General features: G+C 39.0%; 1 protein-coding gene across 1 annotated transcript; it reads left to right on the forward strand.

Moving 5' to 3' along the window:
* Positions 1-738: 738 nt before the first annotated feature.
* On the forward strand, positions 739-19,158 carry c1ql3a (complement component 1, q subcomponent-like 3a). The gene is made up of 2 exons (XM_087789136.1): positions 739-1,638; positions 16,689-19,158. The coding sequence occupies exons 1-2, from the start codon at positions 1,021-1,023 to the stop codon at positions 16,866-16,868; spliced, it is 798 nt and encodes a 265-aa protein (XP_087645262.1). The 5' UTR covers positions 739-1,020; the 3' UTR covers positions 16,869-19,158.
* The last annotated feature ends 5,640 nt before the right edge of the window (positions 19,159-24,798 follow it).

The raw sequence follows: 24,798 nt of genomic DNA on the forward strand, positions 1-24,798 counted from the left end.
GAAGAAGAAGAAGCTGTCGCGTCATTTCCTGTTAGTGTGTAGCAGCAGTGTTTGATTTGAGATATACTGTGGAGAATTTGCGTACTAGTTAGTATGTACATTATCCTGATGCATACTAACTTATAGTATATTAAGAGAAGTATGCGATTTGAGACACAGCACTGGTGTCTCACTTGCGCACAAACCCAATAAACCCAAATTTGTACTGGCAGAACATTACTCAGATATAGTGTAATTCTATATACACTCTGTATTCAGTGCTTTTATAGTATTAAAAATTAGAAAAAATACTTTCTGAACCCATTTTGCTACACTCTTTTGTTAATCTATATATCTGTCTATCGTTTTTTTAATCACTAGCATCTTCATAGCTAACATGATCAACGCAAACATCAATCTAGTTTATTTTTAAGACTAGGTGGCCCAGATTTGTTCCCCCGGGCCACGAGTTCGACACATTTGTTATCTTTGGTTACATATATATTTGTATATTTTACAAGTTGCTGTTGGTAACATTTTTGTTTCAACTCAAATGAGTGTGGACACTGAACATATTTAGATTCACTTTTACAACAATGGCCATGAAGTCAGATGAAGCACTGGATCATGATTCAGTCACGTGCTGATTTTTAGATTTTCCAAGCACAAGTGTAAAAGCTCGTTCAAAGACACACGCGCACTATCTCTCTCCCTCATTCTCTCTCTCCCTCCCTGTGATCTACGTTGAAGTCCAGCTTCACGCGCACTTTATCTCAGGACCTGTGGATCCAACAGACGTTTTTTTCCGACCGGACTAAAGTGGGTCTTAAAGATGCTGAGTCGAGGACTTTTGGACTGAAGTGCGCATCAGCATAAAAAAAAAAAAAAAGAAAAAAAGTGGAGCCCCAAAGAGGGGGTCAAAACTTTGTCAGGTGTGCAGCAGTTTCTCTCTCCGGTCCATCCACACCAGGCGGCAAGATTCCGCCCAAAAGCAGACAGCCGGACCGCCCGGCGCTGACGCGACTGGTCAGCAGGAGACGGATGGTGGCGGCGGGGGTCTTGGGGGTCGTGATGGTCCTGGTTCTGGTCATCCTCATTCCGGTTCTGGTCAGCTCGGCGGGCACCGCGGCGCACTACGAGATGCTCGGGACCTGCAGGATGGTGTGCGACCCGTACGGGACCAAATCCCCGACCAGCACCGCGTCTTCGGACCCGGCGCGGGAGAACAACCTGGCCCAGTCGTTGCCCACTTTTATTCAGGGACAGAAGGGAGAGCCCGGTCGTCCCGGGAAGATGGGTCCGAGGGGACCTCCGGGGGAGCCGGGACCACCCGGGCCACCGGGTCCACCGGGCGTTAAAGGGGAGACGGGGAGACCCGGGTTACCTGGACCCCCGGGTCCCAACGCCGCGGGCGCGATCAGCGCGGCCACGTACAGCACCGTGCCAAAGATCGCTTTTTACGCGGGACTCAAGAAGCAGCACGAGGGATATGAGGTGCTCAAGTTCGACGACGTGGTCACGAACCTGGGGAACCACTACGACCCGACCACCGGGAAGTTCACGTGTTCCATCCCCGGGATTTATTACTTTACTTACCACGTTCTCATGAGAGGAGGGGACGGAACCAGCATGTGGGCAGACCTGTGCAAGAACAACCAGGTAAATGTGTGTGTGTGTGTGTGTGTGTTTATGTGTGTGTGTGTGTGCAAGAACAACCAGGTAAAGTGTGTGTGTGTGTGCAAGAACAACCAGGTAAAGTGTGTGTGTGTGTGCAAGATTAACCAGGTAAATGTGTGTGTGTGTGCAAGAACAACCAGGTAAAGTATGTATGTGTGCAAGAACAACCAGGTAAAGTGTGTGTGTGTGTAAGAGCAACCAGGTAATGTGTGTGTATGTGTGTGTGCAAGAACAATCAGGTAAAGTGTGTGTGTGCAAGAACAACCGGGTAAATATGTGTGTGTGCAAGAACAACCAGGTAAAGTGTGTGTGTGTGTGCAAGAACAACCAGGTAAAGTGTGTGTGTGTGTGCAAGAATAACCAGGTAAATGTGTGTGTGTGTGTGTGTGCAAGAACAACCAGGTAAAGTATGTATGTGTGCAAGAACAACCAGGTAAAGTATGTATGTGTGCAAGAACAACCAGGTAAAGTGTGTGTGTGTGTGTGCGAGAAAAACCAGGTAAAGTGTGTGTGTGTGCAAGAACAACCAGGTAATGTGTGTGTGTGTGTGCAAGAACAACCAGGTAAAGTGTGTGTGTGCAAGAACAACCAGGTAATGTGTGTGTGTGTGCAAGAACAACCAGGTAAAGTGTGTGTGTGTGCAAGAACAACCAGGTAAAGTGTGTGTGTGCACGAACAACCAGGTAATGTGTGTGTGTGTGCAAGAACAACCAGGTAAAGTGTGTGTGTGTGTGCAAGAACAACCAGGTTATGTGTGTGTGCAAGAGCAACCAGGTAAAGTGTGTGTTTGCAAGAACAACCAGGTAAAGTGTGTGTGCAAGAACAACCAGTTAAAGTGTGTGTGCAAGAACAACCAGGTAAAGTGTGTGTGTCCAAGAACAACCAGGTTAAGTGTGTGTGCAAGAACAACCAGGTAAAGTGTGTGTGTCCAAGAACAACCAGGTAAAGTGTGTGTGCAAGAACAACCAGGTAAAGTGTGTGTGCAAGAACAACCAGGTAAAGTGTGTGTGCAAGAACAACCAGTTAAAATGTGTGTGCAAGAACAACCAGGTAAAGTGTGTGTGTCCAAGAACAACCAGGTAAAGTGTGTGTGCAAGAACAACCAGGTAAAGTGTGTGTGTCCAAGAACAACCAGGTAAAGTGTGTGTGCAAGAACAACCAGGTTATGTATGTATGCAAGAACAACCAGGTAAAGTGTGTGTGTGCAAGAACAACCAGGTTATGTGTGTGTGTGCAAGAACAACCAGGTAAAGTGTGTGTGTGCAAGAACAACCAGGTTATGTGTGTGTGCAAGAACAACCAGGTAAAGTGTGTGTGTGCAAGAACAACCAGGTAATGTGTGTGTGCAAGAACAACCAGGTAAAGTGTGTGTGTGCAAGAACAACCAGGTAAAGTGTGTGTGTGCAAGAACAACCAGGTAATGTGTGTGTGTGCAAGAACAACCAGCTAAAGTTTGTGTGCAAGAACAACCAGGAAATGTGTGTGTGCAAGAACAACCAGCTAAAGTGTGTGTGTGTGCAAGAACAACCAGGTAAAGTGTGTGTGTGCAAGAACAACCAGGTTATGTGTGTATGCAAGAACAACCAGGTAAAGTGTGTGTGTGCAAGAACAACCAGGTTATGTGTGTATGCAAGAACAACCAGGTAAAGTGTGTGTGTGCAAGAACAACCAGGTTATGTGTGTGTGTGCAAGAACAACCAGGTAAAGTGTGTGTGTGCAAGAACAACCAGGTTATGTGTGTGTGCAAGAACAACCAGGTAAAGTGTGTGTGTGCAAGAACAACCAGGTAATGTGTGTGTGCAAGAACAACCAGGTAAAGTGTGTGTGTGCAAGAACAACCAGGTAATGTGTGTGTGCAAGAACAACCAGGTAAAGTGTGTGTGTGCAAGAACAACCAGGTAAAGTGTGTGTGTGCAAGAACAACCAGGTAATGTGTGTGTGCAAGAACAACCAGGTAATGTGTGTGTGCAAGAACAACCAGGTAAAATGTGTGTGTGCAAGAACAACCAGGTTATGTGTGTGTGCAAGAACAACCAGGTTATGTGTGTGTCCAAGAACAACCAGGTAAAGTGTGTATGTGCAAGAACAACCAGGTACAGTGTGTGTGTGCAAGAACAATCAGGAAATGTGTGTGTGTGCAAGAACAACCAGGTTATGTGTGTGTGCAAGAACAACCAGGAAAAGTGTGTGTGTGCAAGAACAACCAGGTTATGTGTGTGTGCAAGAACAATCAGGAAATGTGTGTGTGTGCAAGAACAACCAGCTAAAGTGTGTGTGCAAGAACAACCAGGAAATGTGTGTGTGTGCAAGAACAACCAGTTAAAGTGTGTGTGTGCAAGAACAACCAGGAAAAGTGTGTGTGTGCAAGACCAACCAGGTTATGTGTGTGTGCAAGAACAACCAGGTTATGTGTGTGTGCAAGAACAACCAGGTAAAGTGTGTGTGTGCAAGAACAACCAGGTGAAGTGTGTGTGCAAGAACAACCAGCTAAAGTGTGTGTGTGTGTGCAAGAACAACCAGGTAAAGTGTGTGTATGCAAGAACAACCAGCTAAAGTGTGTGTGTGTGCAAGAACGACCAGCTAAAGTGTGTGTGTGTGTGCAAGAACAACCAGGTAAAGTGTGTGTGTGCAAGAACGACCAGCTAAAGTGTGTGTGTGTGTGCAAGAACAACCAGGTAAAGTGTGTGTGTGCAAGAACAACCAGGAAAAGTGTGTGTGTGCAAGAACAACCAGGTTATGTGTGTGTGCAAGAACAACCAGGTTATGTGTGTGTGCAAGAACAACCAGGTAAAGTGTGTGTGTGCAAGAACATCCAGGTTATGTGTGTGTGCAAGAACAACCAGGTAAAGTGTGTGTGTGCAAGAACAACTAGCTAAAGTGTGTGTGTGTGCAAGAACAACCAGGTAAAGTGTGTGTGTATGCAAGAACAACCAGGTAAAGTGTGTGTGTGCAAGAACAACCAGGTAAAGTGTGTGTGTGCAAGAACAACCAGGTAAAGTGTGTGTGTATGCAAGAACAACCAGGTAACGTGTGTGTGTATGCAAGAACAACCTGGTAAAGTGTGTGTGTGCAAGAACAACCAGGTAAAGTGTGTGTGTATGCAAGAACAACCAGGTAAAGTGTGTGTATGCAAGAAGAACCAGGTAAAGTGTGTGTATGCAAGAACAACCAGATAAAGTGTGTGTGTGCAAGAACAACCAGGTAAAGTGTGTGTGTGCAAGAACAACCAGGTAAAGTGTGTGTGTATGCAAGAACAACCAGGTAAAGTGAGTGTATGCAAGAACAACCAGGTAAAGTGTGTGTATGCAAGAACAACCAGGTAAAGTGTGTGTGTGCAAGAACAACCAGGTAAAGTGTGTGTGTATGCAAGAACAACCAGGTAAAGTGTGTGTGTATGCAAGAACAACCAGGTAAAGTGTGTGTATGCAAGAACAACCAGGTAAAGTGTGTGTGTGCAAGAACAACCAGGTAAAGTGTGTGTGTGCAAGAACAACCAGGTAAAGTGTGTGTATGCAAGAACAACCAGGTAAAGTGTGTGTGTGCAAGAACAACCAGGTAAAGTGTGTGTGTGCAAGAACAACCAGGTAAAGTGTGTGTGTATGCAAGAACAACCAGGTAAAGTGTGTGTGTGCAAGAACAACCAGGTAATGTGTGTGTGTGCAAGAACAACCAGCTAAAGTTTGTGTGCAAGAACAACCAGGAAATGTGTGTGTGCAAGAACAACCAGCTAAAGTGTGTGTGTGTGCAAGAACAACCAGGTAAAGTGTGTGTGTGCAAGAACAACCAGGTTATGTGTGTATGCAAGAACAACCAGGTAAAGTGTGTGTGTGCAAGAACAACCAGGTAAAGTGTGTGTGTGCAAGAACAACCAGGTTATGTGTGTATGCAAGAACAACCAGGTAAAGTGTGTGTGTGCAAGAACAACCAGGTTATGTGTGTGTGTGCAAGAACAACCAGGTAAAGTGTGTGTGTGCAAGAACAACCAGGTTATGTGTGTGTGCAAGAACAACCAGGTAAAGTGTGTGTGTGCAAGAACAACCAGGTAATGTGTGTGTGCAAGAACAACCAGGTAAAGTGTGTGTGTGCAAGAACAACCAGGTAATGTGTGTGTGCAAGAACAACCAGGTAAAGTGTGTGTGTGCAAGAACAACCAGGTAAAGTGTGTGTGTGCAAGAACAACCAGGTAATGTGTGTGTGCAAGAACAACCAGGTAATGTGTGTGTGCAAGAACAACCAGGTAAAGTGTGTGTGTGCAAGAACAACCAGGTTATGTGTGTGTGCAAGAACAACCAGGTTATGTGTGTGTCCAAGAACAACCAGGTAAAGTGTGTATGTGCAAGAACAACCAGGTAAAGTGTGTGTGTGCAAGAACAATCAGGAAATGTGTGTGTGTGCAAGAACAACCAGGTTATGTGTGTGTGCAAGAACAACCAGGAAAAGTGTGTGTGTGCAAGAACAACCAGGTTATGTGTGTGTGCAAGAACAATCAGGAAATGTGTGTGTGTGCAAGAACAACCAGCTAAAGTGTGTGTGCAAGAACAACCAGGAAATGTGTGTGTGTGCAAGAACAACCAGTTAAAGTGTGTGTGTGCAAGAACAACCAGGAAAAGTGTGTGTGTGCAAGACCAACCAGGTTATGTGTGTGTGCAAGAACAACCAGGTTATGTGTGTGTGCAAGAACAACCAGGTAAAGTGTGTGTGTGCAAGAACAACCAGGTGAAGTGTGTGTGCAAGAACAACCAGCTAAAGTGTGTGTGTGTGTGCAAGAACAACCAGGTAAAGTGTGTGTATGCAAGAACAACCAGCTAAAGTGTGTGTGTGTGCAAGAACGACCAGCTAAAGTGTGTGTGTGTGTGCAAGAACAACCAGGTAAAGTGTGTGTGTGCAAGAACGACCAGCTAAAGTGTGTGTGTGTGTGCAAGAACAACCAGGTAAAGTGTGTGTGTGCAAGAACAACCAGGAAAAGTGTGTGTGTGCAAGAACAACCAGGTTATGTGTGTGTGCAAGAACAACCAGGTAAAGTGTGTGTGTGCAAGAACATCCAGGTTATGTGTGTGTGCAAGAACAACCAGGTAAAGTGTGTGTGTGTGTGCAAGAACAACTAGCTAAAGTGTGTGTGTGTGCAAGAACAACCAGGTAAAGTGTGTGTGTATGCAAGAACAACCAGGTAAAGTGTGTGTGTGCAAGAACAACCAGGTAAAGTGTGTGTGTGCAAGAACAACCAGGTAAAGTGTGTGTGTGCAAGAACAACCAGGTAAAGTGTGTGTGTGCAAGAACAACCAGGTAAAGTGTGTGTATGCAAGAACAACCAGGTAAAGCGTGTGTGTGCAAGAACAACCAGGTAAAGTGTGTGTGTGCAAGAACAACCAGGTAAAGTGTGTGTATGCAAGAACAACCAGGTAAAGTGTGTGTGTGCAAGAACAACCAGGTAAAGTGTGTGTGTATGCAAGAACAACCAGGTAAAGTGTGTGTGTGCAAGAACAACCAGGTAAAGTGTGTGTGTGCAAGAACAACCAGGTAAAGTGTGTGTATGCAAGAACAACCAGGTAAAGTGTGTGTGTGCAAGAACAACCAGGTAAAGTGTGTGTGTGCAAGAACAACCAGGTAAAGTGTGTGTGTATGCAAGAACAACCAGGTAAAGTGTGTGTATGCAAGAACAACCAGGTAAAGTGTGTGTGTGCAAGAACAACCAGGTAAAGTGTGTGTGCAAGAACAACCAAGTAAAGTGTCATCAACATATCTGGGAGCATCTTTGTCACATTTTATTATATCCATGTACACTAAGTAAGTACATTTCCAGTCTCACAATCCAATCTGTCATATTATATATATATATATATATTCATTCTTTCATCTTTTTACCTCTTATTTTCCGAAAGCTGTCCATCCCAGTTACTCAGGGTGACACTCCTGTCAGGTTGCCAGTTGTAATATTTAGAAAAACTCTTAAGAATTGATTTTCGGTGGTGAATGATCTCAAACATAAAGCTGCGAGTCGTAAGAATGTTTTCAAATCACTTGATGATACGAAATGATTTCAACCATTTCCCTTGTCTTGAGGTGTTTTCATCAGGGTTTGCCACAGCAAACATAGTCATTTGGTTTTACTCTGACCTCACGATCAATGCACGAGGCCCCCGGACAGTACCGAGCAGGGGCTGCACTGAGAAGAACCAGGAAGATCTTCATCTTCTGATTATTGAGTCACAGAAGCCGTGAGATCCCCAGTGGCTACATGACATGTTAGCAGCATTGTTGATCAAAATTAAAAAGGAAAGTGCGTTGAACCATCAAACTAGCTAAATGCTTTTGAGAAAGTAAAGTAAAGTAATTTTTATTTATAGAGCGCTTTTCCAGACCAGGGTCACAAAGCACTTAAACAATCAAAACAATATTCAATAAAGTATATACTTTAAAGGTCAAGATAAAACTGATAACACAACAGTAGTTCCAGAAAATCAAGAAAAAGCCTTAAAAACGTCTTTAGATGTTTCTTAAAGGAGTCAGTAGACTCCATCAAGCGCAAAGAGAGAGGAAGATCGTTCCAAAGCCTAGGACCAGAGGAGAGAAATCCTTTCAGGCTGTTGCTCCTAAACTGTCAGTATAACTTTTATTCTGTTTTAAGTTGCTTCAGACGAAGTGATGGACTTCAGCTCCACAAATTACAGTAGGAGGTTGGTTTAATTCATTGACGTCCCAAAACAATAGCAAGAGATTTCCACTTATTCCATACACCCTTTGTCTTCCCCCTGTTCCTGTTCTTCAAAGAGAATTTTGTCACACAATATTTAAAATGTAAAACATTTTTTTGTAATAAATAATGTTAAAATATATTCTTCTTCCTTTGGGATTGATTTATTTCAAGAGGAAATATCCAGAATAGATTCAATTCTTGGTGGTTTTTTTTCTTTGAAATCTTCATGAAGAGGTTGTTTTTTTCCACCCCAGACCTGAATGAAAGCAAAGTCCAGGATGTGCTGAGAACGTGAGGTGTATAACAGCTTCATGGAAAGCTGGGATATCTTCGGATCTTGTGAGGGATGAATGGATGGTCGGTGAATCCGAGCGCGAGCAGTGAAAGGTACTTCACTCTTTGTCACAAAGAGAAGCCGAGCCTGGTTCCGGAGCATTGTTGGGATCCATTGACGAAGACTCCGGTTCATGACTAGACTTGACACAGATGTTGAAGAACTATGGAGAAAGAAGAGGAATAATTAGTGTATCTGTTGACACATTTACCAACCCTGACTGTACTCAGACCAGGAAGTAGCTCAACAGCTACCAATGAAAGGAAGAAGGTAAATAGGAACGGATAATAGGAACGGAATTAGAGATGGAGGAAATAGAAAGCTAGAAGAAAATGAAGGATACGACAAGTAGGAAAAACAATGCAAACTAAAACTCTAATTTAGAAAACCAGAAAAAAAAACAGGGAGGGGATAATAGAGCAATTATTAAAAGATTGTCATAGTAACAGAGGAAACAAAAAAACAATAATGGTAAATTCAAAATAAAATAGGTCTTGAGAAAACTGCTCAAATAAAAAGGGAATATAATAACTACAACAAAAACATATATTTAAGTCGGTTCACATCAGAATCATGATGAAATTAAAATGTATTGACAAAGAAACAGCTTAACCGTGTTACTATGGTGGTTAAATAAAATAGCGTAACAACATGAGATTTTGAATCAAGATAAAACATCCCAGATAACAAAATGACGTTGAATGGTTACTTTCAACATTGATATCTGACATTGAAACATACATTGAAAGTGCTCGCTATGATCAACATTGAAACAATGTTAGATTTTCAATCAATTCTGACATTGAATCAATGTTGTTTCAACTATTTTATTATCAACATTGAAACAAGATTGGATTCATAACCAATTCTAATAATAACACAACATGTCATTCTATAAAGGCCATTTTAACATTATCATCCATCCTCAATTTTCTTTTAATATTCCTTATTAATTTTTTTTTAAGTTATAGTTAAACGAGCAGCAAGCCAAGCTAGTCAATGACGAAGTGATCTCACTACCATCTGCCTAACAGTTTGGAGCAATCCTAACATATTACAACGATACACACAAAAGCGTAACAGCTGTTTGACTGCATGGTATAATGAATGGAAAATGAAAAGTCCATGATTTGTTTAGATATTTAGACAAATAATTCTAAATGACTATATTGACACATTGTAACATCTTAATGTTTTTCACATTTATGGAACATAAAATCATCCTCTTAGCTTTTTTCCTTCCTAAGTCTTGCAGCTCCGCCTCCACCGGGTTCACAGCGAAGCCACTTTTGTGTCCCTGCACTGCATCGCTGTCAGTATCGGGTCAAATTGGCGAACAGCCGCTGAAAAACGTCAAAGGGCTGTTCCATTAGTTAGATAAGACAGTTCCATTCTAAAAAAAAGATGTACTTGTTTATTTTTATTATTTTCAGCTGAATAATTGTTAAAACTTAATTGTTATGAAGTTGATAAGAAAAAGATACTTGCCTTGCAGGATCCGGCTCTTTACTGCAGAACATTCCCCGTCGTGTTTCAGGAGCTGAACCTTAAAAACACAGAATGAAATTACATATAAAATTTTGGAATACATTATTAAATTTTATTTTTATCAGACTTGAATCTTTTTTTTTTCTCCAAATATAACAAAATATAATGAACCTTTATAACAACGACTCTATATATCCAATGTTACCCAAGTTTGTCTAGATACCATCATCATTATTGGGGTCATCATGGCTTGGATGGTATAGTGGTTGCTTGCAGTTCTGAGAGTCTGTGGGTTCAATCCCAGCTCCGGACGAGTTTGTGGTGTTGTGTCCCTGAGCAAGACACATTACACTGATTACTCCTGATACCCTGTGTTGCGGCCAATCAGTATGTGATTGTGTGTGTAAATAGGGGAATGCGTGACTCTCAAAGCGCTTTGTTACCCTGGTCTAGATAAGGCGCTATACAAATAGACATTATTATAATAATTCAGTTGGTGTGACTCAGTCAAGCAAGAACGACATTTTTGAACTTTGACACATGTAGGAAGTGAAGTGGTTCACTAACCATTATGATGATGGCCATAGTGCTGATCGGTTTCTGAGCACTTTCCACAGGCTGAAAAAAGAAATAATTGCTGTTAAATTATAGTTATTGTATACGTGTACTTGAATCAGGGATTGGAACGGAGGTAAGTAGGCAGGAGAAAGTCGGTAGAACCAAAGTGGAACCAAATAATAAAGTCAAGATGCTATAATAATGAGCTGTTTTAGCTAACATGCTATTTAAAAGTGATGCGATCAAGCTAAACCTAAGAAGACACTCATTCCTACGCCAACCAGTGTGCCCGGAGTGAACCCCATAACACAGGGAGAACATCAAAATTCCACACAGACCTGGATGCAAACCGGCAAACTTCACTGTGTGACCTCTACATCCAATCATCTGTTTTGAAATATTTTGCTAACAGACCAACTACACTTGGTTTAGGTAACCAGGCAAATGTGGGTTTATTCTGTTTTTAAAAAATAATGTGGAGTAGTTAAAATGTGTACTAAGGGCTTTTTTATGTGATTGAACGATGGAGCTTGAGATCATGTTTTGGTATGTTGTAAATAAAGAGCTGAGCCAAAGGACAGAGCTCTTAATCAATTTATCAGGCAACTTAAGTTACTGCTCTCACGGCCAAAGGACAAGCCCCACATCTAGCTGGATATTATTTGTCTGACTTGATCTGAGAACACCTTGGTCCCACCTTAGTTGATTCACAGAAACCTATCCTCGTACAAGCAGAAGAAGAAGAATATAAGGGAAAGTATGATATGATTGTTGCAGCGGAAAACCGTACAGTGATAAGAAAGCTTTTTTTTAAATTAAAAAGATATGTCTTTATGGATTTTGTCCAGTTTAATATTACGTGAATATTAATTAGATGTTATTTAAAATAACGTGAGAAAATTGAATTTTAAATTCAGTGTTCAGAAAACATCTACAAAAAATGTAATAAAACACATGTGGGTTTGCAACACAGTCAAAGAAATGTCATTATTTTAATCTGAGCACTCAAACTTATGGAACAAAACTATGAAAGTGTTTCATCTAACCAGTTCAATAAAAATAAATATAGTCAAAAAAGAGTTTAAACACCGTTTTAAAACCTGTTCTGCAAGGGTGGGCAATTATAACTCTTCAAGGGCCACATTAAATTCTGTGAATGTTGTTAGGGGTCGTCAAGCAAAAAGAAAGACGAGAAAATCCCTAAAAAAAAGAACATTCGTCATTAGGCCATGACATTTATTAAGCTAAATAAGCTGCAATTTTATTCTTGTATAGGTGCGTTTTTTTCAAAACATTTCTTCAACTAACTTTTTGAGGGATTAATATACTGTATACTCGAAAAATTACACACAAGAAAGGATGGAAAAAGTAAATAAGTATGAAAATTTAAATGAATAATAAATACAAAATACATTTGTTCATGCATTGAACCCATTTATACATCATACTTTGACATTACTAGGGCCGCATAAATACAGTAGAAGGGTCTGCTTTACTGTATCATAGCCAAATTGCTTCCTTAGAATTTTTTTTTTATAAATAAACAAAATCTAAACATTTGTGGCAAACTATTAATATAAAATAAAATAAAATAATTGTTTAGTTAAGGTGTCATGTCATAATAAAGTCACCTGAAGACACTTTAAAGTTTAAGTAAGACTAAATATGGAGAAAATAAAAAAACAGATCCAAGCGACACGACAATGACTTCACACATATGTATCTGGACTCCCGTCACAGTACAACAGTGACTAACAGTTGAAGCTGACGACCTCTTAAGAGAAGGGCCAACAAACTTCAACCTCGATCCAAGTTAGAAGTGAGCGGGTGCCGGAGCAGCACATGGCGGTAATAACCAGTCCTCCCCATGCCGGGTGTGTCATGTGTCCTGCTCTCTCTGGCGATCAGCCTGTCAGCCACGGATTTAATCCACGGGGGAAAACCAGTGTTGCGGCGCCGCTCCAGCGAGCACATCCCAGCTCCTGTCAGCCGCCGCCTCCGATGCTCCCTCACACTGCTGCAGACCCAGACAACATCCGCGGGATTAAACCCACAGAGCCGCGCTCCATGACAAATCAGATGCTAAAGAAAATGTTAGCCTGACTCAAGTGAGAATTTTTCATTGTTGTTGTTGACCGAGCTCAGCAGGAAAACAAACTGTGTCACGGATTACAGGACTTCTCACAGGTTTCCTCGATCCTAGACACTCAAGCGGAACAAATTCATCTTGACTCTATGAGATAAAGTCATGAAAAAGAATGAGAATTATATTCAAGTGTCGCACGATGAGCTGTCTGAGTGGCTTTGAATGCTACCTCTGGTGTTTGGAAGCAGGAATAGTTGAGTTGTATCATCTCTGGGTCTATTCCAGAACACCCCCGGTGCAGGAGCGTCAGCAGTGGGATCTAAAGTGGCAAATAAAGAGCAGAGCAACAAGCAAAAGCCCTCAATACTATGTTATGGATAGATATGGTTTTAGGTTTTTGACTGCTTCTTTGGAAACATGGTCGAAAACAGTACTTAAAATACAAATTAAGTCGAAAACTCTCTTATTCTAAAATATCAGCGTCTATGTTTTACTTATCTGGATATTCAATCTGCATTTTCAAGATGATCATGACCAAATCAGTAAGAAGGTCCTCAAGCAGGTTGCTTATTTAAAATATTTTCACTCAATTTAAATGTTAAACAAAACATTTTGACCAAAAGAATCAGAAATAAAGTTAATTGCTAATTGATTCTATTTCTAAATTGTGTCCATGATTAAGTTCTCAGTCTTGTGTTGATCAGAATACTTCATATTTGATCTTCTAAATGAGATCAATTTTCATATGGTTTCGCTATTAACTTAATCAAATGTGACCCTCTTTAAAAAAAAGTCGTGTGACCCTGAATCAGGAGTCGCCAAACCTTTTTTCTCATACGACAGACCCGTTCAATATTTTCACTAATTGAGCTTCAGGTAAAAAAACATCTAAAATTATAAAGCATTAGTCACAAGGATAATATGAACATATTTGAAAAAACATTGCATAATTTTCAAACTTGCGGTGTCAGGTAGCGGTTCAAAATGAAGACACTGTATCATGACACCTCATCAGCTGTTTCATGAAGCCTCATCAAACCATAAACTTGGGTAACTGAGCGTCGTTTTCAGTCGCCCGAAGGAATGTCATGGAGAAATGTTTTTGTTTTCGGGAACGTCAAATGACCTTTATTAAAGGGTTTTTTTTAAAGAAAGAATTAAAACGACAGATTGTGTCAAGATTCTCTGTAGACACAGTCGCATCAAGACCTCCTGTCAGTCCTAATCTGTCGACAGGCTCTGGTAACAGTAGGGAGGCGGACAGGTGGTGATCTAGGGTCAGGAACCAGGCGGGTAACTTTCTTGTAAAGGTCCGGGTCAGACGTCGCCCTCGCACAGAGTCGGTCAAAGGTCTCCGTTTGACAGATGACACCAAGACTAGTCAGAAATCAACACAAGTGCCACGTTGTGTAATCGAGATCACGTGACTGTATTGATATTCAAGTGTACAATGTACAATTTACTATTTTGTTTCCGTTTTTGAAGAAATTCAGGAAAACATAATCCTTTATCACTAATCTAGAATGATTCACTTGAACATTTTATTTATATACCTGTACGATAAATGATGATAGATTTTTGATGTAAACCGACCCGTTTTAGTTAAATGATAGTATTTATATTAAAAATATATACTTTCCAATTGCTAATTATTTAGCTCTTTATTCTGCAGGCTTTTGCATTTTCAAGTTGCAGGACATTTCTGGATATTTCAGGTCAAACTGTAAAAACAACCAAAAACGTTTTTTTGTAGATGATGTAGTCGTTTGTGTTTATGGTCGGATGGATAAACTATCATGGACTCACTGATTATGTTATACAATCTTTACAAGGACTTCATGTGGTTTACAGAAGCTCTAGATCTGGTTTTGTTTGTATTTTATTGTCGTAAATATCGTGTGTCTAAGTGGCCTGAAGGGAAAACTGTGGTGACAAAGGTAGCAACTATACAGTATTTGTCCCTTTGTAAAATTACTGCAAAACCAAAATACCCATTTTTGAAATTTAGATGAATTTGCCTCCAACTTTTTATCTTTGCTTGTTTGTGTGAGGAAGAAAACTCCCCCAGCCTCATCCTCCCATAACTCTGCATCCCTCCACACGGTACAATGAGTCAGAGACGGGGAGAGAGCGGGGCCACCGAGAGGTCAATTGCAGATCTGAACCGCAGTTGGTAAAGTAATAATCTTGGTGTGAAGTGAAGCTATATGTTTGAGGGGAAGTGTTCGAGGAGGAGTTCCACTCTGGTCCTTGTCAGAAGTGCTGGTGAACTCTGCTCAGAGAGCAACAAAGACACTATATTAGGTCTGAAGATACAAAACAGTCGAGTGAAAAGATCATGATTTTCTTATTCATCTTATAAAAGCATTTTAAGCATATTTTCTGTGAGGACTTGAACCCTATTCATTCAGTCTGAAGTCGAACCTGGGGGTCATCCAACAAAAAGCACATTTTCCAAGTAAATTATTTTTAAAGGCAATGGTTCTGACGTTTAAGTTCAACTAATGTGTTGATTTAAGTGTCTCTTAAATGGATCTTGAATGTGTCTGTTTGAACAAAACTCTTCAACTTTCTTTTAACCAGTAAAAATATTTCTCTAAAATGGTGGAAAAAATAAAACAAAACCTAAAGAATAGCCATCCCTGTCAACTTTTGCAGTGCATTTTGGAACATTGACTTTAATCATAATCAATCAATGATCAATGTAATCAATTGCAATAAATGCTTTGAATTAGCAGAATCACCATTCAAATTAAAAAAAATGTTTTAACCAACTGAGTTGAACCATTCAGTTATAAATAAAAGTAAAATGATTTTAATTGATCAGCAACTCAGAAGCACGATACATAAAACAATAGAATAAAACAGAAGTGGATGAAATCATTTAAAATAAAATAAGAAGGTAAGTATAAACGCTGTAATCCTCAGCTCCTCGATGATTAGCTGGACTTGGCCTTAATGCAGAGGAGATAATTACATTTGACGGTTTACTAAAGTTCACAAAGAAGGACGATTGTTGGCAATATTTGTCATGTTTTCACAAAAATGAAACTCAAGCATCTTATTAGCTTGACTGATGTGAAAAGTATTTGTTCACTGTTAAATAGAGGTGGATTTTTGTAAGATCAAAGTCTCTGTCTTTCTTCTCTGACCAAATTATTAAATGCATTCTGAGTTTGTATGTTCTCCCCATGTTGCGTGGGTTTACTCTGGGAACTCCGGTTTCCTCCCACAGGCCGGAAACATACAGAGGTTGATTGAGAACTTGGGTAACATGTCTTTGTAAGTCAGTAAATGAGTAATTTATATTTGTAAAAAAACAAACAAATTCACAAATTCAAACAGACAAAAACTAATTCAACGCTTAAAAATCAGATTTTAAATTGAAAAAAAAGTATTAAAAATTGTTTTCAACATTTGAAATATTAAATATATTCAATATTGTGACAAACAATACAATACACACCAGCAACAATAAAATACAACAAGACAACTACAACATCTTAAACCATGAGATATTTAAGGATAAAAACAGCAGGAAGAAGAATTTTAATGTTAATCTTGAGATCAATAAACGTGCCACTAATCAATACAACATGAGAAATCATGGTTGTCAACAATTATAAAGAGACAATACAATAACAATAACAACAGTGAGTTGTAAGTAAAGGAATTTAATGGGAATTTATTTTACTAGTTAGAGGCAGTTTGGTAAATATTTTAAGCTCTGGACCAAAAGTGTTATATACAAAGGTCTTCTCATTTATCCATAGCTAAAACTAGATTTAATTGCTCACCAAACAGGAATTTCAGAAGTGCTGATTTTGACACTTTTTTACATTCCTGGTGTAACATCTGTGCGTCTCCCGCAGGTGCGAGCCAGCGCCATCGCCCAGGACGCGGACCAGAACTACGACTACGCCAGCAACAGCGCCGTGCTGCACCTGGAGCCGGGAGACGAGATCTACATCAAACTGGACGGAGGCAAAGCTCACGGAGGGAACAACAACAAGTACAGCACCTTCTCTGGATTCATCATCTATGCCGACTAAAGTCATTCATTAAAAAAGCTTTCTCTGCCTCCCCCGTCAATCAACTGTTGAAAAAATGTTCGTTGAAATGGACTCTTGATCTTGAAGTCGAGATAAACATTCTGGCTGCTAATTTATTTTGGGAATGTTGGGTTAAAAAATTACAATCTAACTATTGTTCAGTAACATTTTTATGAATCAGAAATTGGCGACTGTGTGGGTCCTGGAAACACGAACAAAGTACATTGTCTAACATGGACATGAACAACACAACAATCCATCTTATCCTCCTTTTTCACCGTCAACACAAGAAACAAATCCATAATCCCAAGTCATAAACTTCACTCCTCATAACATCTGTCAGACATCCTCAGAATTCCCTGTAAAAGTTAAAGTTAAAGCTTAGAGTTCAATTTAAAATGCCTGATTCCGAATGGATTTGTTTAACCCATGAACACAAGTGAAGCTAAAGACTCAACGTGTTTGTCAAGGTTTCTCCCAACAACGTCAGCAAAAATTACTGGGGCTGAAACTAGAAGTAATCTAGTAGAATAAATGTACTCAAGTGATAGTAATACACGGCAGAAACCTGTGCATAGAAATGCATTTCAACACAAATGTACGCTGTATTTCTAAATGAACATGATTTTGTGTCCGCATCAGAGTTTCTCCAACACATCATAAGCATGTCGTCATTGACGTGAACACTATGCTCCTGCAACGAAGTGAAACACAAACAACAACTTGTTAATTTATTTTTTAAATAATCAAGGATTTGTGATGAAAGTTCTGACGGCGATATTAACTACGCACAAAGCAACATGATGGCAGGTGGACACAGTTGAGCGGTTAAACTGCTGCAATTGTTTAATAAAACTTCTCTGAATTGATCAGGGTGTATCGGACAATTTGTCATTATTTAATTAGCCAATAATCGATTTGAAAATAGTGTTATTATTATTTCTGTCTTTACTTTTACGGCAAAAGAAATGACGAATTCTGTATTGATACACAAACAAAAATGTAAAGCATTGTATTGTATAATAGTTTATTATATAGTTTAACACATTTTATTAAAAATTTGAGTCATAAAAACAGTGGATAAAACCTATAAATGTAATATAAACGCACTTTAATTCAAAATATAGTTTTGTACATTTGTTCAATTAATGTAAGGAAGATAGGAGGGGAAAAAAACGTCAATAATTATATGTTATATGTTTTTGGAAATGAACCATTGATGGATAACAAAAAAGAAAGGCTAAATATACCATTGTTAGTTGTCTGACACATTACCTCTTGATCAGTTTTAAAGTTTTTATTTATAAAAAATGTCATAGGGCCGCACTTTGTCCAAAATAAATATTTTATTTTGTTTTTATATATAAATTCGAGAGCCATATTGCAAAAAGAAAATGGAATGTTAATTTGATATACAGTTTTCAGTATTCCCAAGCTATCATTGCTACTTAGTCTTTTTTTTTATTCACCTTTTAAAGTCACAATTCAATCAATCTGAGTTGTACATTCGACAATTGTCTAATACTACATTGTATGAGTCGGGAGTTTTCGCTGCATTAAATCTGATAAAAGGCAGAAGGACAGATTTTGATTTAAATTATTATTTATTTTTTGCAGAGTTTCATACACTTCATTTCATTCATTGTCATCACCTCCACTAAGCAGCTGACGTCCATTATTTTCCCCGAAATGTCCATCAGCACAGATGAGTCGCCTTGACCAAAAATTCAAATTGCAATATTAAACCCGATCCAATACCAACATCAATTCCACGCCAATAAACTTGGTCAAAACCCAGTCAGGATATAAATGCGATAATTAACACCAAAGCTTTAGTACGTCCTTGAACAGATGTTGAGATGTTTGTGCAACTTCTACTTTTCCCAGTCGGACGATCGACAACGTCTCTTTTCACATGCATGGGAGGGTGGAGCGCGACACGAGCGCACTATGCAGCGGTGGAGATCAATATATGTACAATATCATGTAACCGTCTTACTGGACTTGTGTGTAAATAATGTAGTGATACAAACTGTTCTTATTTTTTTGGCTTATGACATGTATAGAATGCTAAAAAAAAAAGAGCGCACATGACGTGTTTTTCCACTCATTAACTCGGTAACCACTGACTGTCTTGAAGTGACATATGTAACATGTATTGGTGCAAAAAAGGCACATGTATGATGGTGTCAGGTGTGTGGAATACTATTAAGACTTGACGCAGTTGTCTGTCAGCAGTCACCTGTGTACTGTTACCTCAATAATGTCTCCATTAAATGGACAGAGATCATGCCGTTGTGTCCGAGTCCTTCATTATCCCCGCCTGGCGTCAAACACACGTTAGCTTTAGCTTCTTCAGCGAGAATCTTCCACAACAACATCTTGAGAAACTGTGATTCTAAACTTCCTAAGTGTTTTTCATACAGTGGTACGCCCACATTCTTTCCTGAACTAAGTTTTTTTTAACTCAAAACAGTTTTTCAACCAAAGGTAGGAAACTTTACACTGATGAAGAGAACCACAGAAGAAGAAGGATTTTCTACAAACACGTTTCAAAATCGACACTGAGACCAGCGATCATTTCTATAATAGCAGAAACAACTCAAATTTAACAACCTGTCCAGTTTGATGGTGTTAAAAAAAAGAATATCCAAAACAAATACTTCAAGCAGACATTGAGAAAGAGATAATACATCAGTAAAAAGGATCTTTAAGACACATAGAGACACAAGAGAGGGAAAATGATTGATATCTGAGATGGAAAAAAAGCAAGACAATGTTTGAGTAAAAAAAAACATTTTTACTCTCTCCATTCCTTCTGATGAATTGATGTTTATTGATAAAGTAAAAATGAACAAACCACAGAGAGTTACACTTAAGTGTTTATATTGATGCCAAAGTTGCATCAGAAGCTGCCACAGTTTTGTGTCAACATGACAAGTTTGGTTTCAAAACAGGAGGAAAAAGCCCTGTTAGTTGTCAATATATGACACGTTTGGAGCGAGACTGTTGGTGACCATGGTTCTTCGAGTCATTTAGACAATGGTGCCCCAGAGATCCACTATTCTTTCCCTGTTCCTGAAGGCTTAAAGTGTTTCCTTTCTGTGAAGCTTTGTAGCTTTTAAGCTTCTGAAATAAATAATCTTAAAATATTGACTTGTTTAATATTTTCCAGAACATTTCACTAATGTCGAGGAATCAATACAAGGAGAAAGATTGAGAAACATGCTTCTCTAATCAAACCAAAAAAAGAATACGACACCGTTATGGAAACCAGATTTGATCATGAATCAGGTGTTTATGTTCATAGCTCGGACCCTTCAGAACAACGATAGTTAACCACTTGTTAATGGTCTATGAGGCGTGTGATATGTGTATTGACCATTGCTGTCTGAAAGGTGTTTAATAGGAAAAAAGGCATAAGTAACATTATGTCAAGACACTAGTTTTGGTCCGATAAACTCAAAGAATAAGCCTGAAAATTTGCAAATTTTCCCTTAAAGTTTTGGGATTATTTTCAGAGTAATCTGTTTTAATTTTAATATTGCAACAGGAACTCAGCTGTCTTTGCCTTTATCTTTTGACCAAAAAGACAACTCAAAAACATATATATATATATACTGTATATAGACTTGATCTTCTTTTTTTTTTAGGAACAATTCCTCTTATTGATGCTTCAACACAAGATTGACGTTACAGACGAGCAGTATGGAGGTATTTAGATGTTTTGAAGTGTCATTTTCGAAAAAGATGAAGACACTGCAGAGCTCCAGTCGCTACATTAAAATGAACAAACATTTTTGCCTATACCTCTTAAGTTACAGATCACTCTAATTAACCCCTAGTCAACATGAGAGTCAGTAAAAAATTAGTGAATTTTGAATACTGGGTGAACTATCACTTTAACATTCGTCATTTTATTTTATTTTTGCAGTTTATATCTGAATGTCGTTCCATTAAAATAATGCCTACATTTAACTGGTCCTTTGTAGGAAAAAAAAGTTAGACCCCTGCTGTAGGAACTGGGCACATACAGCTGCCAAGGTCACAGAAGAGTTCAAGGTCAATAGAAAGTCACAACAATGCTCTTTCATCCTGTATGATCACTCGGTCGCTGTTTAAACAATGCACGGTCCATCCTGAAAATGTGCCGGAGCGAGCCACATGACACTTTTACACACACACACACACACACACTTTGACGAAGTGTTAATAATAATGATGATGAGTTGCCGTTACAGCGCTTCATCACCCAGAGTCCTGTGGGGGAGCCACCTGCTCAAGCTCCACGTCCTTCACACGCCAGGTTGAGTCAGGCCGTGCAGACAAAATGCCCACAACACGCACACACTCGAAGCGTGCAGGGCTACTGTGAATATCCGCGGCTTAGGGCCACAGCGCCGTGCATGACACGCTCGTCAAAGTTCACACAGTCGGAGACCGATATTGACGAAGACACTGAAACACATTTCAACTCTCAGATCGAAACAACCGCAACGACACTTTGATACAGTGGAAACAAACATTCTTCTTTAACGCGCCACGATAACCATCTTACAACCAAACCGATACTAAGTAGCTAAAAGAAAAACACAACTTTATCTTTTTGGTGATCTCTCCTAAAGACAGGGTATAAGCTTAGCCATCCAAGAGTACAACCCTGGATGTTTTGCTGCAAAGTTAGAGGTGGTTAAAGCATTTGTTCTTACAGGGAGGAGTCCCTCGGGCAGACCCAGGAAACAATGGAGGGATTCTGTTTACATTCTAACATAAGGGTATATCTTAGAAAAGTTTAAGGAAAGTCTGCGTCTCTTTATTTTCTCACCATTATTTAAACTGCTACTTTCAAGGACCGACCCAACATATAGTAAGTAAGTAAGTAATTTTTATTTATATAGCGCTTTTCCAGACCAGGGTCACAAAGCGCTTAAACAATCAAAACAATATTCAATAAATATATACTTTAAAGGTCAAGATAAAACTGATAACACAACAGGAGTTCCAGAAAATCAAGGAAAAGCCTGAACAAATAAAAACGTCTTAAGATGTTTCTTAAAGGAGTCAGTAGATCATCAAACGCAAAGAGAGAGGAAGATTGTTCCAAAGCTTAGGAGCAACATGTATCTTTTCCCCTTCTTCTACGTACGAATCTAAAACAACAAAAAGTATCCTCAGATGACTAAAAGAAAAGCTACTGAAGGGATGTTGAATCCCCTGATGTGGACGGGATCGAACACCAAAGGTAAGATGAAGTCAAGATTTGACCTCTGTGGGGAAGTACGGATGCAAATGTAATTGTGACATGAGTCCAAAAATGTTTTTAACCATTGTGTTATCTCAGGGTCAAAGTGTCCGATAGAAAAATGTGTTCACCAAGAGATAACACAAGGGATACCACAAACACATTTGTTTTCGGGCCTTCAGGTCACCCTGACCCAGAGATAACACAAGGGATACCTCTAACACATTTGTTTTCGGGCCTTCAGGTCACCCTGACCCAGAGATAACACAAGGGATACCTCTAACACATTTGTTTTCGGGCCTTCAGGTCACCCTGACCCAGAGATAACACAAGGGATACCTCTAACACATTTGTTTTCGGGCCTTCAGGTCACCCTGACCCAGAGATAACACAAGGGTTAAAGAGTAAAGCAGGAGATATTATATTGTGAAAATTGTCCTGGATGTTTCCTGAGGCCTCCCCCCAGTTGAATATGCAGGGAAGACCCATCAGGTGGGATGCTTAAAAGGTGTCAGAGAACCTATAAATATTTGCCATTATCTTTTTTGTGCGTGATTTTTTGGTTTTGTTTTTAATTAAAAACAATTTTTCGTTTTGTTATCTTCAGTGATATATGTTATCTTTAGTTATAAGTCCTTCACCAAGATCCATGAATTATATTTTGTGGTTGAAAATGTGTTGCTAATCTAAGTAAAACTTGAATTTGGTTAAATTACAAATTAGTTTCAGTAGGTCGTGAGAGGTCATCCATGTGTGCAGCAACAACCTCGAAAACCTTTGGCTCACCCAAAAAAAATGATGCAAAACAAGCACAAAATACAGTAAATCATATCTTATAAATGATGGGGAGCTACGATTAGCTGAAGCATCACATTTGAAACAGGATAAATAAAATGAACACAAATAAGGTATAGATAAAGTCGGTATAAACTGACATCAATAATAAATAAATAATACTATTACAACTTTAAGTATGAAGTAAATATTCAATTCAGTGAAATATAAAAGAACGAATATGGGACATACATAATACTTTCCTTCTCTCTGATCCTTAACATTCTCTAAAAACATCTTGTTTAATAAGCCGAAAATTGCTGACAAAAATTCAAAAATTGATTTATTGTAGTTAAAAATTCAAAGGTTGTACGACTATGATGTATAACTAATAATAAAGAACGATTGTATAAAACGTACAGATACTGTAGATCATTTGGCACTTATTAATTCCTTGTCTGACATGGTTACAAGAGAAGCACATGGGAATGCCTTGTGAAGTTGCTTTGTGTAGAATTTCTTCCATCCATTTGTCGTTTAATCTTCTGTTTTCCATGGTAAATAAATTGTCTAAACAGTTTTTTGATTAGCATTGATTGTTTATTATTCCTTTTGTAACCCTTGTGTGCCAAGTCATATTTTAAAAGCACAGCATTTGAATGGTGAATGTTATATTTAAGTAAGTATATAATAGTCATTCGCTGTATTTGGTCGCTGGATTGTTAGAGTCGTCTTGTTTACCTGCTTTAATGAACATCATGATTGCAAAATTTGATTTCCTTTCATCGACTCGCCTGTAAATAAAGGGGTCACTGTTTTGAGGCTGCGAGACGGCGCACAATAACAATATTGATAAAAAATACACACCGATGGCCCATTTAGTTGGTAAAAAGAGGAGCTGAAATCAATGCTTCTCTTCTGTGGCAATGCTTTTATTCTCGGAGGGACATCTGTTATCTTGACACATTGCTCCGTCTGCCGCATGGCGGTGGTCGGAGATCCTCAGCACAGTAAAGTGCACCAGCTAAAAAAGACGTGTCTTCTTGTTTGGCTTCTTTTTTTGTTTGTTACATGAAGCTAATGCTAAAATTAGGCAACCTGCTCTCAGATTCACAGCTGTTGAATAAAGAACAGGTTCAAGACATTCTCCCATTTTCTTTGTTTTTATCTGCAGCAATTTCAAGTTAATTTCTGCCGCTAGTTTCTTCAGGCTGACTTTCCCCTCGAACTACTTGAATGAACACGACAAGAGCTGAGATGTTATTCAAGGGTCGTCCCAGGAGAGGCTGCAGAATCTCATGCAACTTGTGTAAAACTGGACTTTTTACTCTCCTTGTTCCAGCACAAAATATACTGTTAAATCCTGCTGATTTGAAGGAACAAAGGATAGTGTAGATAAAACTCTGGAATTGTATCAATAGAGGAAACCATACATTTCACCAAGAGGCAAACAAACTACACAAGATTTGTAACTGAATATTTCTTAGAACACCAAAGAAAATGAGTTATTATAGAAAGGTGTTGTAAACAACATTAAGTCACAACGTCGTCGTGAAGAATTCTCAGTTTTAATCAAATTTAATTATGTAGATTCTGCTCTTAATACTATATGTGTTTGTCTTTGGATGAGCCAAGGTCTCAAGCAGGCAAGTTTTCAAGTTTCAAATATGACGCAAATCGTACGGTAAATAAAAACAGAGTTACTTACAGTTATTAGATAGATAAAAACTTTATTGATCCCTCTGGAGGTCTCCTTCGGGAAATTGTTTATTATTTATTATTCAGATTTTAAATAATAGATTCCTTCAAATCCTGGTTAAAGCAGTTTAGATGCAAGCTAGTTGCATCTTAGCTCAGCTTATCAAGTTCAAGTTTTGCAGCTCACATGGTCGGTTAAGTGCGTCTGGTTCTGTC

This window comes from Callionymus lyra, chromosome 4, assembly GCF_982586985.1.
Source record: "Callionymus lyra chromosome 4, fCalLyr1.hap1.1, whole genome shotgun sequence".
Classification (NCBI taxonomy): domain Eukaryota; kingdom Metazoa; phylum Chordata; class Actinopteri; order Syngnathiformes; family Callionymidae; genus Callionymus; species Callionymus lyra.